A 26,082-nucleotide genomic window follows, 5' to 3' on the forward strand; every position below is an offset into this window, starting at 1 on the left:
CAGCTCAGGTCATGATCTCAGGAGTCATGGGATCAAGTCTCACATCAGGCTCCACACTCAGTGGGGAGCCTGCCTCAGAGTCTCTCTCCCTCACCCTCTGCCTCTCCCCTGGGCATGCTCTCTTGCACTTGCTCTCTAAAATAAGTTTTTAAAAAAAAATTTTATGTTATTGCCCTAAGACCTACCACTGTACCTGGCTTGCCATAGAACTCAAAAAGTACTTACCCACTGCAATAATAAAATTACCTTCCATGATCCTCTAGTCTTAGCACATTCCCACTTGTTCTCTTGCTGGGGGTGCCAGGGGCGGGGGAACATTTTTCCAGAACCAGCTTGGAGAGATGGCATGCAATATGGCAGGGGCTCTGGAGTCCCAGTCCTGCTGGAAACAGCCTTTCACCAGCCAAGGGATGAAGGACACTTGGAGGCTAAGACCTAATTTTCCTACCTGTAGGTAGAAATAACGGTCTCAGAGGACCTGCATATCAAACACAGTAATTCAAGTCTCTGAGAAACTGCAGGAGCAAGCTGATTATGTGAGGAAGGAGGCAGAAAAGCAGGGGCACCTAGAGGGCCCAGTCTGCGGAGTGCGCGACTCTTGATCTTGGGGTTGTAGGTTTGAGCCCTGCCCTGGGTGTAGAGATTACTTAAAAATAAAATCTTTTCAGGGGCACCTGGGTGGCTCAGTGGGTTAAAGCCTCTGCCTTTGGCTCAGGTCATGATCCCAGGGTCCTGGCATTGAGCCCCACACATCGGGCTCTCTGCTCAGCCGGGAGCCTGCTTCATCCACTCTCCCTGTCTCTCTGCCTACTTGTGATCTCTGTCAAATAAATAAATAAATGAATCTTTAAAAAAAAATAATAAAATCTTTCCAAAAAAAAAAAAAGAAAAGGAAAAAGCAGCTGCCAAACACCTGCCTCCTCAAGGAGCCATGTCTCTCTGATGGCAAAACACTTTTGCTGTGGTTTTATCTACTGTCACTGTCATAGGAAGGTGGTTGGAAGGGCCTGCGCCTGGGAGTGTAGAAGGGGATTAGTATTCAAATCCTCTCAACCATTTCATCGAGGAATGCTTGCCATCCTGCACCTCCTAAGGATCTGGGAATTATTAATGCTCAATAATGCATGGAATTCGAGTATTCTTTTTCACATATTACTTTCATTTTTCCAGGGTCACTCAATGCATGTAATACATATGGAACCCAAACCATGTACGGGCACTAGGTACACAAATATGAATTACTGTCTCCGTGGCCAGAGAAGCAAGATGACCATTAAGGAGAGAATACGAGAAAATGAATAAATGGAAATCCACTAAATCACCAGTTGTAAATGATTGTGCAATGGATAGCACAGACTCTCAGAGAAACACTTCCTTTTCTTAGAAATGTCAACAAACATCAGATTTATCACTGGCGGAGTGAAAAGTTCAGTGGGACAAGGTCAGGCCTTCAGGTTCTGCTCTTGATCCTGCCATGGGAGAGCAGAGACACTGTGGATGAAATCCCCTGTTCCACTCCCCAATTATTCCACACAAACCCCCACTTATGTGTGCCTCTATTTTAAGAAAACCCACTAACTGAAACACTGAACTTCTTAAAATAAGAGAGTGAATACCCTTCAATTTACTCTACAAAAGCCCTCTTCAACTTGACAATAGTCTGTTTACCCTTTACACAGCAGGGAGGCCCTGGGTCAGGGGAGACCTGGATATGGCACATAGGAGCCCCGGATGGCGGCAGAGCCAACCCTACCCTTCCTTGGATCAACAGCCTGGACCTTGTCCCTTTCATCTCTTTGTACTTCAGGCCCCCCCACCTGTAAGACACCAGAGCCGAACTCTCACAGCTGAAATCTCAGCGGATGCCTGAGGTCCCCTCCAACTCCAAGAGTCTGATTCTGTTGGACTCTTCCCATTCCTTCTGTACACCATCCCCCTTTCCCGATGAAGTCACATCCCAATTACCTAATGTCCACATACTGGTTGACAGATCAATTAGAGCAAACAGCCAGAATGCAGCCAGACGGCACGTGGTGTTCCCCATGTTCCCGGCTGTGCAGTGCCCGCTCTCAGGGGTGTGGGAGGAAGGAACTGGTGTTCTTTCTTCCCTTAACTGCTCATCAATATGTTGCTCAAATGCAACCACACGTAAGCAGAATTTATTCGCTCCATGTCTTATGTTCTCAAATATTTACACCTTTTGCTGATTCATGGGGAGGAAAACAACTTTTAAACTCTCAGTCAGCAGTTTGCCCAATCATAGGGGAAATAAAAAGATGGAATGCCAATTCTGGGAAAATGGCAGTAATGGGACCACATAATTATCAGGCCCTCAGCAATCCTTAAAAACTGGGCAACTAAGTAACAAAATTAAAAACTCATGGACACCATAAAAAAAAAAGTGGTGGCAAGGTAGCCCCATAATCCCCAAAATACATGTGGATGGGTACAAATCAGCAGCCAACATAGTGTTGGTGTCTGTGTGGGGAAAAAACAAAGGGAAGCAATGGGCCTGTGAGGATGGAGAGAAGAGAACCCCAAAAGGGCCAACAGGTACTCACTGAAGACCACAGTAGGAAAAGTAGAGAACCACATTTGTTGTGCAGGGCCCACAATGAGGTCCAAAGAATGAGGGCAGCTCCAGCCTCCATGAACTCTCAACGGACTTACCAGGACAGGATCCCACAGAGAGGAGAAACCACCCACAGCAGAATTAAAATTGGGTGGGGCAGCCAACAGGGACAAAGGAAAGAAAAGATTCCCAAAAAAGTGGGAGCGGGAAACAGAACCACAACGTTGTCCTCATCCAACTGAAAACAGAACTGTGGAGTCAAAAATCCTCCTGAACCTCACATCCTTTTAAAAATTCAGGAAAGCAAGTTCACATAAAAATTAAAGAAAGTATCAGGGTCAACTCCATAGGCAGCTCTAGAAGAAAAATAATAAGGACCAAACAAAATAGCTCTGGAGATGTGGAACAATGAAAACACGCCAGAGAGACATTCAAAAAATGTTAAAATGTAACATCATTTCAAAATGAGCTAAAATTATTTTAAAAAGTAAATTATGCAAGACATGAAAACATAAGTTAGAATTATGAAAATTCAGAAGTGACTAAATTCGAGAATCAGAAATTTTAAAAATAATCATTTTAGAAACAAAAACTAAACTATAAGGAAGAAAAAAAATAGACCTAACAAAACTCCTGAAAAGTCAGGAATGTGTTCAGATGAAAAATACACATCAAAGGGACTTGAACACGACAAATAGTGAAGATGGACAAAGAAGAACCAACATAGGGTTAAGAGGGGTCCTTGCAAAACAAAATCAAAGCAGGGGAATAGAACTCTAAGAACAGTAACTCAAACTACCCCCCATATATATGTATTGAAAACCTCAGAGAGAGCATATTATGTACGTGAGAACACAGACTCAGAATAAAGACACACTCTAAGAAAACTATAAGGCATACCTAGACCTAGAAATATTGTTCCATGAGTCCTTCAGGATCCCAGAGAATGAACTTCAGATAAATAAAATAACAAGAAACAAGGATAGAAGTATTTGAAGTATATAGTCATTAAGGAATAAGGCTATGTGGGCATTAAAAAGGAGCGATTACAATGTGTAAAGGCCATGTGACTGTATCAGTCTCCTACAGCTGCTGTGACAAATTATCACATGTTTGGTGACTTGGGATAACAGCAGCTTATTCTGTTATAGTTCCGGAGGCCAGGAGTCCAAAATCTTTTTCCCCGACCAAAATCATGGTGTTGGCAGGCTACCCTCTCTCCAAGGGGTTTAGGGGATAACCTGTTCCTTTCTCATCCAGCTTCTGGTAGCCACATCACCCCATTTCTGCCTCCAAGATCACCTGGTTCTTTTCCTTTTCTGGAAGGTTTCTGCCCCCTCCTTATAAGGGCATGTATGGTGGCTTTTAGAACCCACCTGGATCATCTCCCTTCTCAAGATCCTTCATCACAAATGCAGTCTTTGCCATATAAAGTAACAAGTACAGGTACTAGAGATCAGGACATGGACACAAGGGGCCGTATGTTACTCAGAGTACTGCAAGGAGCTAGGACAGCCATTCTTTTGAATGGCAGAGTATAGGGGTGGCCTGGCAAACAAGGCTTTTGAATGTGTTCAGCATTATAATTGATGCTGGTATTAGTATCTACTATTTGGAGACAGCAGCCTGGGTATTATGGGATAGACCAAATGAGTAATTACAGGATATTGAATTCTATCATTCCCTATGCACTTGAAAACTAGAATTCAGTGTGATAGCACAGATGAAATAGAGGTTAAGAAAAAAACCTCATAGTCTAGGGCACCTGGGTGGGGGGACTCAGTTGGTTAAATACCCGATTCTCCATTTTAGCTCAGGTCATCATCTCAGGGTTCTGGGATTGAGCCCTAGGTCAAGCTCCACACAGAGTCTGCTCATCTCTCTCCCTTTGCTGCTCCTCACCCCTGCTCACACATTCTCATTCTCAAATAAAATCTTTAAAAACAAAAAAAATTAAAAGAAAAAAAAAGAAACCTCAGTCTTGAGTTGTAGTTGAGTTGGAAATAGGACTATGAACTCATAAGTACATTCATATCTGTCACATTCATTCTTGAGCTCTCTTTGTATGTATTTTCCCAGCCATTTTCCCATACTGATTTTTATTTAGAAATAAAAGTCAGCATCAGGGCGCCTAGGTGGCTCAGTTGGTTAAGTGGTTGCCTTCGGCTCAGGTCATGATCCTGGGGTCCTGGGATTGAGCCCTGCATTGGGCTTCCTGCTCTGTGGGGAGCCTACTTCCCCCTCTCCCTGCTGATCCCCCTGCTTGTGCTTGCTCTGTGTCAAATAAAGTCTTTACAAAAATAAATAAAAATTTAAAATAAATAAAAATCATCTCAGGTGCCCATACAGTGGTCTTGAAAAGCCATCTTGCATTAAAAGATACTAGAAATGGCAGAATCCAGTCTGTGGCAGAAAAAAAATAGGAGGAGCCGAAGAGAGGAGAAGGGGGAAGGAGAACAGCAAGAGACCAGGGAAGATGGAGAGGGAAATCTCCCAGGCCCAAAAGAGAGGCCAGCTACCAGGGAGGGTGCATTCACCAACGCAAAGAAAGATGTATCACAGGACGGGGAGGGAGACGTGGATCAGCCCTGGCGGGTCCCACACAACACATCAAGGCAATCATCGGCAGTGCCCAGCCAAATGCTTCAGCTTACAGGCTCTCACCTTCTGGCTTCACGGAGGAAACCATCACCGTCGCGTGGATGGCCCTCCAACCCTCTTGGCCAGCTGCCACCAAACCTGCCAGCCACCTTCTGATGGAGACCTACGCACCTGGGGCCCCCACGGTCTTACCTGCGGGGAGGCAAAGTGCTGCGTTAGCATCCGCAAGCATATCCAATCCCTCGTTCAGTTATGCCTCTCTGTGGAAAGCCACAGAAAGGCATTCTGTCCCGATCAGCTGGTCGTTCTAAATAACCAGGGCCTGCCTGCGTGCACATAAGTCTCCTGGCTGCGCGAGCAATCTCCTGGGAGCTTTTAAATTACAGGGATAGAAAGGCCCCAGCCCAGGTAGAGGAAAGGAGAATCCCTAGGGGACAGAGGCATCTCTGTTTTGTAAGTTCTCGTGGGGATCGGAAGGCACAGCTGGGTTTGCAAAGCTCCATTGACATATGAAGAGGGCGAGAAGGCTGCCCTCAGGACGAAGGCCTGGCAGGCCCGAGAGCTGGCAGGCACACAGAGGCCCCACCCCCTGAATTTCTACAAAATCCAAGGCCAAGCTCAGTCTTTTGTTTTTTCCCCCTCCTTTGCCTTTCTGCAAAACATGACCCTGTAGTGTTCTACTGTTTTCAAAACTTCTCTTTTGGCTGCAATAGGGAAAAATGGACAACTGAGACTTCGAAGGTCTCCCCACCCCCCCAGAGGAGAAAAAGGTGTAAATATTTGAGAACATAAGACATGGAGCGAATAAATTCTGCCTGCGTGTGGTTACTTCAGCAACACACAGAAGAACAGCTTGGGGCAGGAGCACCAGATCCCCCTCCCACACCCGAGAGCGGGCGCACCGCGGCCGGGAACACAGGAGCACCACGTGCCATCTGGCTGCATTCTGGCTGTTTGCTCTAATTGATCTGTCAACCAATATGTGGACATCAGGTAACTGGGATGTGACTTCATCGGGAAAGGGGGATGGTGTGCAGAAGGAATGGGAAGAGTCCAACAGAATCAGACTCTTGGAGTTGGAGGGGACCTCGGGGATCCGCTGAGATTTCAGCTGTGAGAGTTCGGCTCTGGTGTCTTACAGGTGGGGGGGCCTGAAGTACAAAGAGATGAAAGGGACAAGGTCCAGGCTGTTGATCCAAGGAAGGGTAGGGTTGGCTCTGCCGCCATCCTATGTGCCATATCCAGGTCTCCCCAGCCCCAGCCTCCCTGGGTAAGGAGGAAACGCTGGTGAAGACATGACCAGCAGGGAGCAAGAAGGGGCATCCCTCCCATGTGGCAGAACCAGGGCAGCGAGCCCTCCCCCTGCAGAAGACGGGGGTCCGCAGCCTCACACATGTAGTTCAGACATCTTAATAAGCTACTGCTGGGAAAAGGAAATCATCACCAGAAGGCATAACTGCCGTGAGGCGCCTGACCTCTAAGGACCTGAGGGGAGCAGCCTCACCCTGACACACCAAACCCCTGCTGCATTCCACTCACATCTCCATGTGTTTACTGAGCAGCTACTGCCGAAAACCCAGAAGCTCAACCCCCTCATGTAGGGCCCAGGCTACGTACACAAAGAACAGGTTATAAGCCAAATGGTGCTTAGCAATTCAAGGAAGACCACCTCCCAAAGTCGGGAGACCAGTGGGAAAACAGCCTTTGAGGCGGGAAGCCCTGTAAGAGGAGGATGGAGCGGACAAACCCATCCTAGCAGGGCAACGAGGAAGCCAGCTTCCGGCCACAGGCTGGATCACCTTCAGTAAAGGAAAAGGAGCCTCTGACCATAGAAATCTACACCGTCTTGCCAAGGGAAAGGCTGGGAGGGCAAAGTCCAACACCCCGCACTCTCCACAAAAACCAGTTTGAGAAATACGTCCAACACAACTCAGACAACAAGCAGGCTGGTCAAAGCAGAATTCCCGAGGCAAGAGTGAGGCCAGGGCTCCCACTCCAAAGACACCAGGGAAACACGGGGAGGAGCGAAGCAATGCGTGCTTAGTGACGTCGGCCTCATTCGCTTGTTCATGCAAGGTCAGTGGTGCACCTGTTATGCGTCCATAGTGCGTCAGACATGGTGTTCCCTCGGGGACCCCACTGGCCAGCAGTTACCACAGAGGGGGACGGGGGGGCGGGGTACACTGTACGAGACAGAAGTGGTTGGGATATAGGCAGGGAACATTAGCCAAAGGCCTAGGGACACCCCAGAAGTTGCTGTCTGATGCCTCTAACAATATTATTAGCCTCAGGAACCCATTACAGATCTGTCACCAGTGACTTCTAGAATCGCCACCTGAAGTTCTCAGGTTTCAGCAACCTCCACTTCAAGAAGAGACCGGGAGGGAGAAGGCGTCGTCCTAATCCCAGCTTGCGGAGACGGCCAGCTAGCCAGACCTTCTGAGCAGCCCGCCCAGCCTTTTCCGCCTTCTACGAGAGGCTCCCACAGACACAGTCTCATGCTCATCGTGCGGCTGAACAGACATGAAACTGCCGCATGGCAGCAGCCTTAACGTGCTTCCCCAGCTCTGAGGGAGTGAGAGACGTCAGGACCGCTCAAGGAAGGTAGAGAATTCCACCCGAGACATCAGGACTTGGCACAGCCAAGGGTCCAGCCCTAGCCAACAGCTTCGGGCCAGACAGAGAGAGGAGGCAAGTGAAACCACCTTTCAAGTTCATGCAGTTGAGACTTTAGAGGATCCTCTAATGGAGGTGGTTTAAAGCTTTGTCACACGAGTCCCAGTGATCCGATCCACTTTCCTAGGAAGCACCGAGTATTTAACTCTGCAGCTTTTCTGACTCTCCTTCCCAATACAGCCTGGCCCTAGTCTGTCTTTGTAACTTCTCTGCCTCTACCCCTTCACTTCCATATCCCCCACCATTTGTCACCCTGGTTGGGGTCCTACACCTGGGTTTTTAGCACTGGTCCCCTGTTGGCTTTATTTTTACAAACAGCTCTTCTCTCTCTCCTTGTCCCAAGGCACTGTGTGTGTGCATTCATACACACATGCATGTAGGTCATCCCCTAGAAACATTTTTTGTTCCCTACGGTTTACAAGCCACATCTCTCAAGCCTGGTATTTTTTTTTTTAATTTTTTTTTAAGATTTTATTTATTTATTTGACAGAGAGAGTCACAAGTAGATGGAGAGGCAGGCAGAGAGAGAGAGAGAGAGAGAGAGAGAGAGGGAAGCAGGCTCCCCGCTGAGCAGAGAGCCCGATGCAGGACTCGATCCCAGGACCCTGAGATCATGACCTGAGCTGAAGGCAGCGGCCCAACCCACTGAGCCACCCAGGCGCCCAAGCCTGGTATTTTTAAAATTTTATTTATTTATTTGTCAGAGAGAGAGCGCACAAGCAGGCAGAGTGTCAGGCAGAGGTAGAGGGAGAAGCAGGCTCCCCGCTGAGCAAGGAGCCTGATGCAGGACTCCATTCCAGGACCCTGGGATCACGACCTGAGCCGAAGGCAGACATTTAACCGACTGAGTCACCCAGGTATCCCCCAAGCCTGGTATTTAAAAGCTTCCTGGGGTATGGGTCCTCCTACCTCATGCATTTCTTCATATGTGTGGTTTTCTTCATCTTAAAAAAAAAAAAAGTACTAAAACCCTACATATAAACCTTCGTCTCCCCCACTCCCATCCCACCACAGCACACCTTTCCCTTCTCCTTCACTTCCCTAAAAGCTGCCCACTCCCGTCATTATTCATACACATGATCCTTCCAAACTGAAATGTGCCTGCACCTCTTGGCAACTTCCAGTAGGGAACATGGGCCCTGGTTCCAGCTGCAAACAGCTCTCACCGGTCTATTACTACCCCCTACCAATACACACACACACACACACACACACACACACACACGCAACCCACTCTTTACACAACTACTACAGTGACATTCTGACACTCAAGAATCCTCATTTCATGCCCCTGCAGGACCCCTTGCAAAGTCACAGACCAAGCCACTAACCACAGCCTTGGAACACCGTCCTGGGACTGGGGAAGAAGATGGACAGATAAGCTCTCCCCCAGCACAGCAGTACCCACAGCTCGTGGAAAGAACTCAGTAGAACAACCACTGGAAAACGCAAGGCCTTGTTTTAGCAAATTCGTGGTCCAGTGTTGCCTAGATTTGGGGACAGAGTGACCTTGGACAAGTCACTTAATATGGAGCCTCCTAAACCACCATGATAAGAGAAAATACCATCTCTCATGCAGTGTACTTACAAGGACTGAACGAGAAAGGGTGTAAGGCACCTCAGAGAACAGCCAGCACATGGTATGTGCTCCTACCCACACCTACCATTGTGCCCATCTTTCCACATATCCGTATCTACCCAGCTAGTGGGACGGCCTTCCAGTCACCATCCAGTCTTCTGGCTCTCTGACCCCAACACCAAGCACTGTGCCCCCAGTACAGAAGCACGATAAATACGTCCTATAGGACTGGATCTATTTCTACACCTGCAGTTAGGAACATGTATTCTGGGAACACAAGTTAGCTTCAGAACGGGCCACATGGAGGGAAGCCATAAATCTATGGAAGGAAAGGGACTATCAGGGTCCTAAGGACTTAGGAGAGGTTACACAAAGATTCATAAAGACCAGCCCTCGGGGAAGAGACCAGGGCCTCTGGTCATTCCACCAGAACTGCCTCGGCTGGCTCCAGCCGCTGACCCCGAGATTCTCAATTATGCGTCCTGAATTGATTGCAATCACCTGGGGGAGCATTACCGACATACAGAGGACAAGGTTCTAGTTTTGGGTGTACACATCGCTTCAACAAGTTCACTTGTCACTCGGTGCTCATGAGGACAAGCGTCATCATCATCCGATAACCCTGCGATGTTATTACAAGATCATCGACCAAGCTCCCTCTGCTGCACTGTTCATCTCGGACTTACTCTGTAACTGCTAGTTTGCACCTTAGTCCCCCATCACCTCTTTCACGCACCCCTCTAATCCTCCCGCTGACAAGCACTGAGAACGCCAGCTAGGACATAGAAAACAAGCAGAAGAGAACTCAAAGACGGAAAGAAGGCCAACCAGCCAGGGACCTCAGCACCCAAGGCACAACGTGGCAGTAGGGTTCCCTGGGTTTTCTTTCTGCCTCATGTATCCCAGACTGGTTGCTGGAGAAATCAGAGACCCAGGAAAGCCAACAGAGGGACAATTTAAAAAATCCCAGGACGCCTGGCTGGCTCAGTCCCAAGAATAAGCAACTCTTGATCTCCTGGTTGTTGAGTTCAAGTCCCACGTTGGCTGCAGAGATTCCTAAAAAAATAAAAATTTTTTTAAAAGTCCCAAGATGAGGGGCGCCTGGGTGGCTCAGTGTGTTAAGCCTCTGCCTTCGGCTCAGGTCATGATCCCAGGGTCCTGGGATCGAGCCCATCGGGCTCTCTGGCCAGCAGAGAGCCTGCTTCCCGCCCCCCCCCCACCTCTCTGCCTCCCTCTCTGCCTACTTGTGATCTCTCTCTCTCTCTCCATCAAATAAATAAATAAATCTTTAGAAAAAAAAAGAGAGAGAGAATCCATGACAGAACTAAATGCTATTGGTAGGGGCGCCTGAGTGGCTCAGTGGGTTAAAGCCTCTGCCTTCGGCTGGGGTCATGATCCTGGGGTACTGGGATCGAGCCCCGCATCAGGCTCTCTGCTCAGCAGGGAGCCTGCTTCCCCCTCTCTCTCTGCCTGCCTCTCTGCCTACTTGTGCTCTCTCTCGCTCTCTGTCAAATAAATAAAAAAAATATTTTTTTTAAAAAGTCCCAAGATGAGCCTGCTTTCTCCAGCCTAAAGGACCAGGATGGGGGCAGCTCCATATGACAGAGTTTTAGATAATGACAGCCCTACTCTAGCCCAGCGTCACAGAAGAAAACCGTGCCCCCATCTGCTGGTTCAAGAAACTTGCTTTTTGGGGCACCTGGGTGGCTCAGTGGGTGAAGCATCTGCCTTAGGCTCAGGTCATGATCTCAGAGTCCTGGGACTGAGCCCCACATTGGGCTCCCTGCTCAGCAGGGAGCCTGCTTCTCCCTCTCCTGATCCCCCTACTTGTGTACTCTCTCTCTCTCTCTCTCTCTCTCTCTTAAATAAAATGTTAAAAAAAAAAAAAAGAAAGAAACCTGACATCTGCCTTCATCAGGCTGGAAAGAGATGCTTCACCCTTTCCTTCTTCCCGGGGCTATAGGGAAGGGCTGAAGGGAAGCCGGGCCAGCAGGATAACATGGCCTCCCCACCCCTCCCTGCTGGGGGTCAGAGGAGGCCTACCAGAGAGTCCAGAACTTTCACCACCACCCAGCGGTTAAACAGGCAGAGGGTCAGCGGAGACCCCACAAGTACCACCAGTGAGGCACTTCCACCCGGCTCCGGCGTGGTCTCAGCCGAGGCCAATAAAGACTCTAGACTTCCATCCCCGCCTGACGGTAATGAGACAGCACTCCCCTCCCCTGCCACGGGGAGGAGCACCTTGCTGAAACAGAAGATTTAATTAAGACCCAGAAGCTCCTAATACCCAAAACGTCCAGGTTTCAATCAAAAATCATTCATCACTCCAGGAACCAAGAAAATCTCGACATGAATGAGAGAAGACAATACAGATGCCAACACCAAGAGGAGGCTATATTAGAATTATCTGACCAAAATGTTAAAGCAGGCTTCATTTAAGTATATGCTTGGGGAGGAAAAAAAAAACAGCCTCAGCAAAGAAACAGAAGACAAGAAAACTGCAACTTCCAGGAGGCACCCCCTACTAACTGAATTCGAATCACGGAGAACAGCCCGCCATCAGAACGTGTTTTCTTAACTCCCGGATGAGCACCAGATGTGAGAACCAGTGCTCCAGCTTCATCAAATTAGGGTGTCTATCAGCATCACCTGGAAGACATGTGATCACGACAGATTAGGCCCTAATCCTCCTTCAACAAGCCCAGGCCTCTGTATTTTTATTGATTTCCAGATGATTCTGAGAGACGCCAAAGTTTGAGAACAGCTGCTTTCGCTAATGGAAGGCATTTGCGGGAGATTCTCCTGGTGGAAGGAGGCTGCAAAATTCTTGACCTGAAGGAGGAAAGAGTTGCATTTCAGTAACCTTGAGTCCAGGGGTCAAGTTTCAATCCTACTCTGGGGACGGGTGCCCAGGATACGACGCGTTCAAGTGGCACTGCCAAATTAAAGAAAAGAAAATCCACACACGTGGAGGGCCAGCTTGGAAACGCCACCACAGCCCAGGTACAGGTCATGTGTGATTATGTGGAAGGAGCGTGGGAGTGAGATGTCATGCTACCTGTCACTCGGCCCCTGGGAAACATTAATCTTCCTCTTGGCAGAAAAAGAAAACGCTTCCACATGAGCGCCTCTGCCCATCCAGAGAGGCCAACACAAAAACGGAAGCGTCCCCAATCAAGCCCGAACAAAAGGGCACCACTGAGGAGCCTCTCTGTGGTGGGCTGTGGGCTGAGAGCTCCAATCGAGAGCGACAGGGGCTCCCCGGCGGGAGGCGGCCCGCATTCACTCTCTCCTGGAGGGGCCTCCAGGCCAAGAGGACGGGTCCTCAGGAGCCCAGAAAGGCCGAGAAGGGCCGTGGAAGTGGCCGGGAGGAAGAGGGGTGGTGAGGGGGAGTGGAGCCCCCCACGACACAGGAAGTGCATGGCCAGAGCCCAGCAAATAACACTCTTCAGGAAGGAAGGGCCTCCCAAGCTCCTCTCCACCCAGCCGCTGGCCCGCTCACGGATGCCACACGTCCGTGTCTAGACAGCAGCAACATGGCGCACCAGAGGGGTCTTTGCAAGTGGCCTGTTGCCCACTGGCACATAGCAGACCGGTCCCCGGGTCCCAGGCAGGACCTCGGTGGGAGGTGCGAGACCACCCGCTCTAACAGACCATTTGCCCATTCGATCCAGCCTAAAGAGATGTGCCTCGGTTTCCTCATCTGCGAAATGGGAACAGCACCTTCCCCCCCTACAGGGCCACTGTAAAGATTAAATCAGTCAACATACGTAAAATGCTGAGAACCAAGCGTAAAATATGGATCTTGATAGACATTAGCTCTTAAAGATCGGCAGTGATAATGCCTGAGCCCAGACGCCTGGCTTTGGCCAGGGGGACCCATCCATTACCAAACTCTGTCTCCCTATGCCTCGGCTTCCCCAAATGTAAAACGGGAAATAAGAGTACCTTCACTCCCAAGGCTGCTGGGAAGACTAATCATTTCAGAGAATATGAACAGGGCCTGGAACACAGTGAGTGCTTTTAAAATGATCGTGATGATGATATTGGCTTTCTATGATGTGGACAGCATGAGGCAGCTGGCAGCTCAGCTCCGCTGGGCTCTAGAGGAGCTTCAGCCTATACTGGGAGGTCAGAGATGCACACACCCAACCAGCAGGGAACAGCAGCACTCAACCCAGGACCTGGGGCAATTCTGCAAGCATGAGTCTCCCTCTCCGCAGTTCAGAATGTTCTGGGTGCAGGAGAGTTCCAGGTCTCATTCAGCTCTCAAGGCTGGTCAGGTGAACAGTCCTCCCGGGAACATGGTAGCTTCCAGAATAAATGGGAGAGAGCCCACAGCCCTCCACTTGCACAGATGGACCATCAGGGGTAAGGCCCACAAGACCCCGTCAAGTGCTGCAGGTCAAGTGCTGCAGAAAACCGACAAGAAAACCGCCGGGCTCACATGCTGGGGGGCGGGGGTGGGGGAGGGAGACAAGGGGTCCCAAGTGTTCGGGCATTCTGGACGTGAAACCTGCTGGAATTGCCCCGGTAAGTAACTTCTAAAGCCAGCTGCTCCGGGGCTTACAAGGAAACATGATGCTGAATCGAAAAATTGAAAAGGGAAATGTAAGCATCACAAGATATTAATTAATCCCATGATGCCAGATTCCTTCAGCTTAGATTACCTCTGCTTAAAGAAATATTTATCCAAGACATTCAGGGAAAGACAGTGAAGACAGACAGCATCCCGCACGCCAGAAGATTCTGTGATTTTTTAATCCTAATGAGGATTAAAGGCTGAAACACATGTGATGGGGGCATGCACCAGAAGCTAGTTAACCCTTTTTTTTTTTTTTTAATTCCCTCCCGAGGAGGCTGACAGCTATTTTAAGCCCCCAAAGCAGCCACACTGAGTTGCAACTTTGGGAATCCAAGTGGTCCTGTAGCTACAGCTTTAAACGGGCGTGCGGCGTGGATACACTACCAGGCCTCTGACTTGCCAAAGAATGAATCTAACGCCGCAGATTACAACCACGCACAGATGCAACCTATGGTGCAATTTGTAGGACAAAATAATAATAATAATAATAATAATGGCAGCCCAGTCTGGGCCAGGCTCTGCACGAGGCGTTCCATGTGCAACTCATTTACCCCAGGAGGTAGGGGTACGTGTACCCTCTTTTTACAGACCAGGGTATCATGGGACAGATGTTGAGTAACTCACAGAAGGTCACACAGCAAGAGAGGGACAGGGCCAGGATTTGGACCCAAGCACAGTCTGGGTCCTGAATTCACGCTATACTATACTGTCAACAAAATCCATGTCCCAAGATTATAAACTAGCGAGTTAAAACAAAACAATGAATGGGGGTGGGGGGTACCAATTCATTAATGAGAACACAACAGGCTGAAAATGTTTTGGGTTTTTCCTTTTACTAATAAATGACAATTATCTCCTCCTGAAACTGGCCAGATGTTCTGTAATCAAAGATTCTAATTCCATGGCACATCCATCATAGGGATTCCATTTAATTCAGGGAAAATGCTTACTCGGCACTTCCTCTGGAAGGAAGAGGCCAGGGCGGGCTACGTGGAGGGCGTGCGTCCTGGGAGGCCAGGGGACTGCAAGTCAGAGACACAGAGCAAGAGACCAGGTCAGGAGGGGATGGGAGCTGGCGGAGGCCTATCCAGTCCTTGGGCTCACGTCAGCGCCCTCCTGGCAGTCCTCACAGGGAGGATCTCAGAAATTATGTTCATTTACTGCAAATACACATTCTCTATGCAAGGCACTGCACTCAGCACTGCAGAAGGCATGCGGGTGGGAGGACCCAAAGTGACAAGGCCCCTGATGATGGCACAGGGAGAAAAAAATCAGAGCTGCTTAACTGCACAGTGGGGTCTGGTTAGTCCCCTCAACACAGAGGAGGGACAGGTCACATCTGCCCCAGCAAGTGACACTAGGCTAGGTCTGTGTGGGACATGACATGGGAGCCTAGGGAATGGGGTATACTCTGATCGGCTCGGAGTGTGGGGTGATAAGGGGAATTGTTCAAAAACAGCCCTGAATATCATGCTAAGAATTTTGGATCTAATATAGTAGGTTTGGAGACTCTTTGTGTTTTTGAGTAGGAGGACAACATAATTATATTGCAGGAAAATTATCAGAGCAAAAGTTTATAGGATCAAGTGGAGGCCTCCAGAAAGTTATTCAAACAGTCTGGGAAGAGGCAGTTAGCGTCTGAACCAGCCAGAGGTGGGAAAGGATGGAACAGGCAGGGTGCATGGGTGGAGATCATCGAGAAGATTCAAGAACTCAGCAACTGACTTGATATGGGGATTCACGGAGAGAAGAGCCTGGCCACAATGGGGATCCAGTGACCAGCCGATGAGTCAGCTGTTAAACCAAAGGGTCCAGGCAGTGCTCCAAAATGTCAGGCCTCAGTGCCCGAGAGCATGGTGGGGTCACTAAGAGAGGCCCCAAGTCAGAGAGATTTGCCAGCTTATCCATGTTCCTTGGGGCAGAGACAGTCAGCGGAAGCAGCAAACAGAGATCTGCAGGCTAGACTAGAGTTAGAGGTCCAGGAGCCAACCTGCCTAGCAGCGAGGAGGGGATGCAAACAAGCCCTCACAGGAGAGGTCCAAGGGAGGAGAGGGAACAGCCGGCAAGGAGGAGGAGGGCAAGTGAGAGGGACAGGCAGAGCACAGCCACCTGAGAGCCTGCTCAGAGAGCAGACTAAGGCATTCCGAGGAGGAGGACAGGCTGCACAGCAAGAAAATCAGCAAGGAACAAGGACAGAAAAGGGAAAACAGTACAACAGTTCCTATATGTGGGAGCCAGGACAGAAGTCAGCACACCTCCGGGAGCTGAAGAGACCCGGGGAAACTGCAGAGACTAGACAGCTCTCTCCCGGGACTGAGCTGCGAAAGGGAGGGAGGGACACTTGTTAAAGAAAGAGATGCAGAGAGTCATGTAGGGAAGGTCGGCAGCATTCCTAGGCAGAGACAAGTGGCGAACTGGGGAGGAAGGTGGGCCCAGGGAAAGGGGGTGGGTGCCAGTGCAGGGGAGATGGAACAAGAACTCTGCAGAGGGCAGAGGGATCTCATAAAAGGAAGCAGGACAAGGAAAAAATATATAATTGGACTTCATCACAACGAAGAACATCTGTGTTTCAAAGGGCAGCATCAAGAAGGTAAAAAGACGACCCGCAGGATGGGGGAAATGCGCTCACATCTATATAAAGGACTTGAATACAGAATAAGGAACTTTTACAGCTCAAGAACTTTTTTAAAAAGACAGTCCAAGGGGCGCCTGGGTGGCTCAGTGGTAAGCCTCTGCCTTTGGCTCAGGTCATGATCCCAGGGTCCTGGGATCGAGGCCCGCATCGGGCTCTCTGCTCAGCGGGGAGCTTGCTTCCCCCTCTCCCTACCTCTCTGCCTACTTGTGATCTCTTTCTCTGTGTCAAATAAATGAATAAAATCCTTAAAAAAAAGAAAAAAGACCATCCAAAAATGGGTCAAGGATCTGAATAGACATTTATCTGAAGACGACATATAAATGGCCAATAAACACATGAGAAGATGTTCTGTATCGTTATTCATCAGAGAAATGCAAATCAAAACCACAATGAGACAGCATTTCCACACCCACCAGACTGGCTAGACTCAAAAAGCCAGACAATAGCAAGTGCCGTTGAGGACATGGGAAACCCAAACCCCGCTGGTGCGAATGGGGCAACCACACTGGAAACAGCCCCTACCGGTTCCACAAAGAGTGAAACCCAGTTACTAGGAGACCAGGCAATTCCATTCTTCCTTATCTACCCACAAGAAATGAAAACGGACATCCCCACCAAAACAGGGACACTCGTGTTTACAGAAGAAGTCTTCATAGAACCTAAAGAAGGAACCTCAGCAGCCATCGGTGGATAAATGGATAAACAAAATGTGGTATGCCCACGCAGTGGTGTATGATTTGGCCATTAAAAGGAATGAAGCACTCACCCCGGCTTCAATACGGACTGAAAACATGCTAAGTTAGTGATGTCACCCGCAGGGCGCCTGGCTGGCTCAGTCCACTAAGCATCCGACTCTTGGTTCCAGCTCAGGTTGTGATCTCAGGATGGTGAGATCGAGCCCCTCATCGGGCTCCACACTCAGCGGGGAGTCTGCTTAGAGATTCTCTCCCTCTGTTCCTTTCCCCCCCGTGTGTGTGTGGGTGCACTCTCTCTCAATTAAATAAATCTTAAAAAAAAAAGATGCCACTCATATGCACACAAAAACATATTATATGATTTCATGGATACGAAATGTCAAGAATAGGCAAATCTAGAGACAGAAAGTAGTTTAATGATTGCTTAGGGCTGGGATGGATGGGAGGGTAGGGGGATGCTAAATTGAGAGTATGGAGGTTTCTTTTTGAGGTGATGAAAATATCCCAAAACCGACTATAGTGATGGGTGCATGTATCTGTGAATATACTAAAACCCCCTAATTGTGTATTTCACGTTAGTGAACTGTACGGCATGTGACTTATGCCTCAATAAAACTCTCAGAATGTTGCGGGGAAAGGAAGCTCATTTTCCAAAAAGAGGAAGGAAAGCAGCAGACACCAAGTTTGCAATGTTGGGCAGCAAAGTGGAAGGAGCAGAAAGGGTCATGGGCATGGCCCCAGGCAGCCCTGGGAAGCAGGACAAAGATGGCAAGTTCACCAGGGAACTAAAGGCCTCAAGGCGATGAGGGTGTGAGGAGGCGGATAATTATAGTCAAAGAAAGCATTCTGAAAGTTCAAGTTCTTGGAAGTAGCAGCATTATGAGTAAGCGATAATAAACGGTGAGTCTGATTAGGGTCTTGGACATAATGACTGGCAAAGGTCAACAGACATTCTGCGCCAAGGAGACAAGACTGAAAGCCATCAATTCATGAAATGTATGGCTAGGTAGAAACAGACCCGCCCAGCAGATCCCCAAACATCCGCTGTGGAGGAACACAGTGGGGCACCTGCACAAATAAAAACAGCCATCATCTCAGGGCAGCGCTGCATCCCTGAAACTGACTGCCCCCCAAAAGAGGTCTGGCAGAAGATAACAAAGGGAGGGGCGCCGGGCTAGATCCGTCAGTAGAGCACTCAATTCTTGATCTTGGGGTCGTGAGTTCAAAGCCCATGTTGGGGGCAGAGCTCACTTAATTAAAAATAAAAAAAGATTACAGTGAGTTTTAAAGAATCTGGACAAATACGTAAGAAGGTGAAATGAAACTCTGCTTCACTGGCAGTGTTGGTATCTACAGCAGGCCCTCCATTTGAACCCCTACTGGTCCAGAAGACAAGATCTTGGAGGCAAAACTCCCACACCCAGGATATTGTGGAGTCGGGGTGAGAGCTCTTCACCATGCTACGCGCTCAAGTATGAGGCAGAGCACCCCATTTATGGTGAACCAATAATGTAATGTCCTAATCTGGAAGCCCTCGCCACAGCATGCTCAAGAGGCATCCACAGGCAGCCTGCCGTCCAGGGTTTCTGGAATCTCTAAAATCCAAATCACGGAAACCTCCATTTAGCAAGGAGGGAAATATGACCAGACAGCACAGTTCAGATTTGACCAAGAGCTCCCCAACTGCAAAATCACTCCACAATAGGACAATATCTTTACTGCTTTCAGACTTTCTACAGTGGGTACTTTCTTCCACTTGACAAATACTTTGTTACTGCTGGCTATGTATGCCCCTGATGCTGGGGCAGGGGTTCCACACAGAGGCAGGATCCAACATCCTCAAAGAACACGCACATCCCTGCAGACAGTGTATGCAGAGGGGCACAAAATCTCATAGCCAACCGTGACCCAAAGACAGCTTAGGCAATCTCTCCCACCTCGTGTGCACCCGTACAATGTGACCTTAATGCTCGCCCCTCAGGAATGAAGTCCACCTCTCCTCCCCTTGAACCTGAGCCAGCCTATGGCCTGATTTAACCAACAGAATAAAAAAATGACCTTGTGTTAACTTTGGAGGACAGGCCTTCAAGGCTCTGCCTTCATTGCTTGGAACACTCCCTCCCCAAACCCAGCTGCCACATAAAAGGGCCATCATGCTATGAGGACATCCAAGAGACCCCGTGGAGAGAACCACCACTGGGAGAACCAGCCATGTGAGAGAGGCCTTCGAGGACCTTCCAACCGGGCCCAGCCACAGCTACATGAAGCCAAATGACTGAGCCCATCAACAACAAGACGTACAACAGAAGAACAGCCCAGCCAAGCCCCGCCTGAATTCCTGGCACACAAAATAAACAAATGCTGCTTAAAGCCACTTCGTGTTCGGGTAATCGGTTAAGCAACAAGAGATTCCTGAAACTGACTTGAAGCCAGGAAAGCAGGCCTGAGTCCTGGATCTCATCTTATCTAGCGAGGTGAGCCTGGGTCAATGACTTCCCCTGCACTGCAGTTTCCTCGGCTGTAAAAGCAGGGGGTTGTGTCCTAGGTAAGCTGAGGTGCTTTCCGGTTGCGACAGTCTGCGCTAGACCCATGGTCTCCGGGAAGGGCTGAGGCGATGAGCGCTGGGTATACAGACTGGGCATCAGGAGGAGGAAGCAGAACCAGGAGACAACAGCCCTGGGGCAGCAGCAGCTCCATGGCTTGTAGTAAGTCCTCACTAAATATCAGCTAGAATCAGATGGTTGGAGCAGTTCTGTGATGCTAGATGAGTTAATCCCTCTGATCCCCAATTTTTTTCATTGGAGAAACAGAGAGGACATGAATGCTTCTGTTTCTACCTGAAGAAAAGGCTTTGTATGGGAAAGTCCCATGCGAATTAAAAAGAAAAAAAAACACCTACAAAATGCATAACCACCAAAGCCATGCCCAGTCCCCTCCTCACCCAGCATGGGGAGACAGTCGGTCAGTGGCACTGGCTACCAGGAAGACACATGAGGACAGAGGGAGAGGCAGGGACAGAGCAGCCACACAAGCCATTAGGCCGAGTGAGATTTTACCACCCACCTCCCTGCAAGGATCAGTGGGCTAGGCACCCATGCTGCCCACGGAGGGCAGGTAATCCCTTAGGAGCAGCGCCCAACCCAAGGGGATATCTGCAAACAGCCCAACACTAAAAGTTTACGGAATTTCCTACATCAGAGTCCGAGAGGCCAGCAACTTGAGAATGTCCCGCCAGGGAGCCATGAATCAGACCACCGCCCAGCACAGAGTGGACACGCCATAAAAATGACTAAATAACACGCGATCTGGGAGTCTGAAGGAGTCAAAGCTCCCAGTAGTTGAAATGCTGTGTGCACTACAGCAGGCAACAACCTCCCCAGCCTATACCATCATTTATAAGACATGAGGAGACCCACCTCCAGGAAAGCAGTGAGAATCACATGAAACCACGAGTGAAAAACATCCGAGATTAAGTGCATGATGTTTTTTGTTTTCTTTCTTTCTTTTTTTTTTTCTTTGAGAGAGAGAGATGGGGGAGAAGGAAAGAACATCTTAAGCCGGCTCCTCAACCAGCATGGAGCTCATCGGGGCTTGATCTGTCTACCCTGAGATCATGACCTGAGCCGAAATCAAGAGTCCTACACTTAACCCACTGAGCCACCCAGGCACCCTCATGATGTTGTTTTTCAATGCACCGACCCTCTGACTCCCAGACACCCTTCAACCCCAGCCGTACCCTTTCAATCCCTGCAGAGGCCTGAAAATGAGTGGCATCCATCCAAACAGTCCTCTATCCAGTGTTGATTCTGAAAACCTGTCAGCCCTTGGGACAGAAAAGACCTGGGCCCATTTTCCAAGGGGATCTGACAAGGCAGAGAGATTGCATTTACATTTCCCAGCCCGTGCTTTTTCCAAAATGAATGTGGTGCAGATTTAACCTTGAAATCCCAAGGAGCGTGAAGGTCCACAGATCCTGCTCTGGTGGAAGGTGGAAACCAGCCCGAGGAGGTGCTTATCAGATGCATCTGGGACAGAAAATCGGATTCCACCACTACTCAGGTCCCAGCTGATGCGGTTTGAACGTCCTGGTGTCCAGCATCGATTACAAAGGGCTGGGAGTTAGGACCAGTCCTGAGTCAGCCCTGTGCTTTCTCCTCTACCTTGCCGTTCTCAGGGCAGAACCCCTTGGTTGCCTGTGTCTCAGATCTGCATTGGGAACAGCCTGGACCAGCTGTGGCTCCCCACCCTCCAATCAAGCACCACTGTGTGTGAACCCGGGGAAGTCACTAGAGGAACTACATCACGCAGGCCCCAGACATTTGCTTAGAAAAGAAATTCCATGTAAGGAAGGTGAAGATAAGATCCAGCAAGTTGGAGGCAAGCCTCAAACCCAATATTTCTCAAAATCTGGTCCCAGCCACTTGCATTAAATCACTACAATCCCCCTTAAAGGTACCCAGTCCCAGGCTCCCCCCAGATGTGTCAAATTAGAATTGGGGGTGGCAAGAATCTGACTTTTCAATAGGATTTTTATGCCTGTTGCATTTTGACACCTCGTCGGGACCAAAGGCAGAGACTGTGCAAAAAAGAGTTAAAAAGGTTTTAAAACACTTTAATTCTTGATCCCCTTTCTTGCCCTCATTCTTGTGAAACAGAGCACTGGTGAACCAAACAAGACAAAGCCAATTCCCCAGTTTACAGATATCCAAGAAAACTGAATTATGAGCACAATGAAAAGCCATGCTGTAAAGTGAAAAAGGCTCACCAGAGCAACAGGCCTGGACAAAAATTAACCCAAACATCCCATCTTAGACCAACCAGATCTATTCTGAGAGAAACAAGATAAGATCTTGGCTACAGCCCCACTCTGGTCCCAGCCATACCCACTAATTCCGCTCTGCTTTCCACCACAGGGTCTGAGTGGGATGGAGGCAGGGGGGTCCTAGCTCAAGCAAATGTGGTTGGGGGAAGGTTATGGGGTGGGGAGGGGGAGTAAGATTCACCAATTCACACATCCCCATGAGAAGGAAAAAGATCTAAAGGTAACTGACTGCATTGGGCACGTGTCAGACACTCAAAAAATATTTCACAAATTGAGGGAAATAGCCACCTGACGGAATCACCCTTGCCTGAGATAACAACCTGCATCTTCAAAGCCACGAAGGAAAAAAGGGAACGGAGAGTAAAACTGTCTCCACATCTAAAGTACTGTCTTTTCAAAACCAGCAAGAACCTAAAAAACAACCTCCTGGCAGGGGCAATACCTTCTGTCACTTAACAGCGACAGGCACGCTGCAGGTGCTGAGAAACTCTGAGTCTTTGGGGTCAGGCGGCACGAAGGAAGAGCAGAAGCACTTTCCGCAAGCGATGGGCAGCGGGAGCCCAGCTGCGATCGCAGGAACCAGAACGCCTCCCTCTGGGAAGTGCATCCCAGGGGGCCAGCCATACAGCGCACCTCCTGGTCCAGTCCAGAGGCTTGCGCCCCGCCCCCTCCCCAAGGACGGACCCGGGCTCTGGCCTTGGCGCTGAAAATTCCAGTCATCCCCGCTAAATTCTTCAACAGCGGTTCCCTACTAGCTGCTGAAACTTAACATTACGCCACAAAACTAGCAAATGGGCAGCTTTCACCCCTCCCCCTTCAACGACTGGCGCCTGCAAAGAAGTCCTGGCAAATCAGGCATTTAAGAAGTGACTGACACCTGGACCCGGTTACCTGAAATCTAGAACAAAAACAAACACAGAAACACCCCTGTATTATTCTCCTCGATCAGGAAGTAGGCATTCCCCCCTTTAAAAAAGCAAAAACAAAAACAAAAAAAACCTTCCTGAAAGCACCTCTCCCGCGGGATCCCAGCAGGTAAATAAGACCAGAGCTTCCCCAAAGCGATTCTAAAGAATCAGGGGTCCAGGCTGCGCTCCCCCGCTGGCTTCTCCTGCTCGGAAGGAGGGATCGGGAAGTCAGGCAGTCCCGGGAGGTGAGGATGGGGGAGTCTGCAGGTGGGAGGAGGGGGCGCAGCAAAACCGCCCGAACTTCTCAGCCGCTCTGAAGCAGTTCTGGGCAGGAGCCCGCGGAATTCAGTCCCGACCAGGGGAGTCACCTCCCTAACAGAAAGTCCCCCACATCAGCCTGGCCCGCCAGCCCCGCGTCCGCTCGGACGTGCCCCCAGGCGGGTATTGCCCCCCTTCGGGGCCCCTCACCTTGGCCTCGAAGCAGATGCCGTGCTGGAAGGCGTCCTCGTTGTGCAAGGGGATCCGCAGGTCGTGCCCATCGTCCACAAGGTTGTACTTGGTTTTGCTGGGCATGGTGGTGACCCGCGGTGGACCGGCTCCTCCAGAGGCGGCGGCGGGAAGGGGCTGGCCAGACCCGGGAGGGGTGAGGAGGGGAGGGGAGGGGAGGGGAGGGGCGCGCGGCGGCCGCGGGAGCCGGGACCCGAGCGGCGCCGAGGGCCGGACGGCAGCGGGCTGCGCGGCTGCGGGCGGCGCTGTGGCCGCGCGATTCCTGCGGGCGAGGAGGGCGGCGGCGGCGGCGGCGGGAGCGGGCGGCGCCGGGCCGGGGGAAGGGAGCGGTGGGCGCGCGGCCCGAAGCGGGACCCGGCACGGCGGCTGCCCGGGACGAGGAAGAAAAGGCGGCGGCGGCAGCAGCAGCGGCGGCGGCGGCGGCGGCGGCGGCAGCAGCGGCGGCGGAGCGGGGCGCCTGTCACGGAGACGCCGGATCGGCCGCTCGGGAGCCGCTCCTCCTGCGGGGCGGGGCCTGGGTCGGCTCCTCCCACGGGCGCCCAGGCCCCGCCCCGCGCCCGCACTGGCACCGCCCCGCGACGCCCGCCCGCAGAGCAGGTGAAAGTCCCGGGGAGGGCCGTGCCCGCCCTGCCAGGCAGGAGAGCCCTGCGGCCTGGCCCGCCAGTTGCACCGTGATCCCGGGCGCCCGGGCTCAGCCCTGCTTCTGTTTTTATGGTCACGTTCGGAGCCGGGTGCCGAGGGTCAGCCGCCGCAGCAGCGCCTTGGATGTTCTGTTTTTGTTGTGGGGGGGAGGGGCGGTGTTTATTGTCGGGTGTTTATGTTCTCCCGGGAAGGCCCAGCTCCTGGCCCAAATACATCCAAATCAGTAATTCTGAGAGTTCCTTTTCCCTGGAGAAACAAGATTGTACCCAGTGGGGGCCCATCACAACCGCTTTTTGTTCGGAACGTTTTGTTGGAGCGGTGATTTGTGGCTTGTGTAATGGGACCTGGGGGATGCCTTTTGGAATGGTTTTAATATTAAAAAGCCATCAGCCTGTGGAAATGGAGGAGGCCAAAAAAGGAATACTAAGGACAGGAGAATCCTCAGCCTTTTCATTTTTCTTAATTAAACCTTCTGTAACCGGCTATGGACAAGATGAATTTCCAAGTTATTTCCGACTGTTCTATTCTACCTCCCTCCCTAAATGCTTCAGTCAGTTTGCCTGTTGTTAAGAAGAGACCCCTTTGCTTTTCTCCTTTACATCTAGAGCTTTTGGCTTGCGGAATGTGCGAATGAAGGGATCATAAGAGTATCTGCCACAGGCACCTGCCAAAACTTCATAGGTAGTGGTACAGAATAACTATGATTTCCTTGGCTTCCCTTTACCAAACAAAGCCCCCAAGGGCAACCAAACACTCTGGTACCAACGGGAGTCCAACCTGAGATCACTGAGACCAAACAGGCACCTCTTGAAGGTTGAATTCATCACCTTAAACCTGCTTTTGATGCCCTGTGGACACATCCACGTGCGTAAATTCTCAAACCAAACATCATTGATTGTTATGGGGCAGGCTTGGAATCACCACAAAGCAGCACAGTACTGCTTGCAAAAGGCATATCTTCCTATGCCACTTCCATGATAAATTCATATAACAGAATGCCCTACTGCCAAAATTCTATTTCTCATATTGTCTCATAGTGCTTAAGTACAATTGTCCTTGCCTAAATTTTGCTCACTCCCTATCTGCTGAAATTACTGGTCAAGATGTAGCATCTTCTGGGATATCCCCTTAAATAAAAGCAAGCTGAGAACTGGAACAAATTCATCACATACTTTATGCTGAATAGACTTTATTATAGTCATAAATATTAGTTAGAGCCAAAAATCACTTGCACTGAGGAAAAGCACCACTAACATCTTTATAAATACAGAACATAAAAGTCTAATCAGGCATGTCTGACTCTTTGAATGTCACCATAGTTTTAATATATGCATCATAACCTGCTCTCTAAAACCTGGCACAGAACTCCACAACTTCAAGGCAAGACCTCAAGCAACTAAGCATTGACCTCTCTTATTCCCTCCTGAATTTAGTCTTTTGACTTAAAGTGCTTTTTTTCTAGATTTCCTTGGGTCCTACTGGACCGCTAAATTTTTGGTATTCCCTATCTAACTCTCTAACACACGGTAGGTGAGACACAAAAAGCTGAAACCCCAAAGATATTTCAGGGTCTAATACAGTGACTACTCTTTAGTTGACATCTAGTTGTAATTTATGGAGTCCAATAATAATAACTAATGTCTGCTGAACTTTTTCTATGTGTCAGGCATTTTTCTTAGAGCCTTACATGTATTATCTCATTTAATATTGACAACACTCCAAGGGTCGTCCCATTTTTTAAGAAACCAAGGCACACATGTGTTATGAACTTTCCCAAGGTCACATCAGAAAGAAGAGCCAGAATTTGAATCCAGTTCTACGTCATGAGGTGTTTCCATCATGGCCTGGATTGCCATGAAA

At 49.7% G+C, this 26,082-nt stretch overlaps 1 protein-coding gene across 7 annotated transcripts in view; it reads right to left on the reverse strand.

Moving 5' to 3' along the window:
* The window catches only part of NOS1AP (nitric oxide synthase 1 adaptor protein), a 260,575-nt gene extending 236,572 nt beyond the window's left edge, over positions 1 to 24,003 (reverse strand). For 3 of the 7 annotated variants that reach the window (XM_032845457.1, XM_032845450.1, XM_032845452.1), the window contains exon 1: positions 23,542 to 24,002. In XM_032845457.1, the coding sequence (XP_032701348.1) occupies positions 23,542 to 23,646 (105 nt within the window). In that variant the 5' untranslated portion in view covers positions 23,647 to 24,002. Of the gene's footprint in view, positions 1 to 23,541 lie in introns of all 7 variants that reach the window. The other 4 variants (XM_032845453.1, XM_032845449.1, XM_032845454.1 and 1 more) reach the window with 2 other exon arrangements.
* Between the last annotated feature and the right edge of the window lie 2,079 nt (positions 24,004 to 26,082).

The sequence above is a fragment of the Lontra canadensis genome, unplaced genomic scaffold (genome assembly GCF_010015895.1).
Source record: "Lontra canadensis isolate GAN:19392208 unplaced genomic scaffold, GSC_riverotter_1.0 scaffold164, whole genome shotgun sequence".
NCBI classification, from domain to species: Eukaryota; Metazoa; Chordata; class Mammalia; order Carnivora; family Mustelidae; genus Lontra; species Lontra canadensis.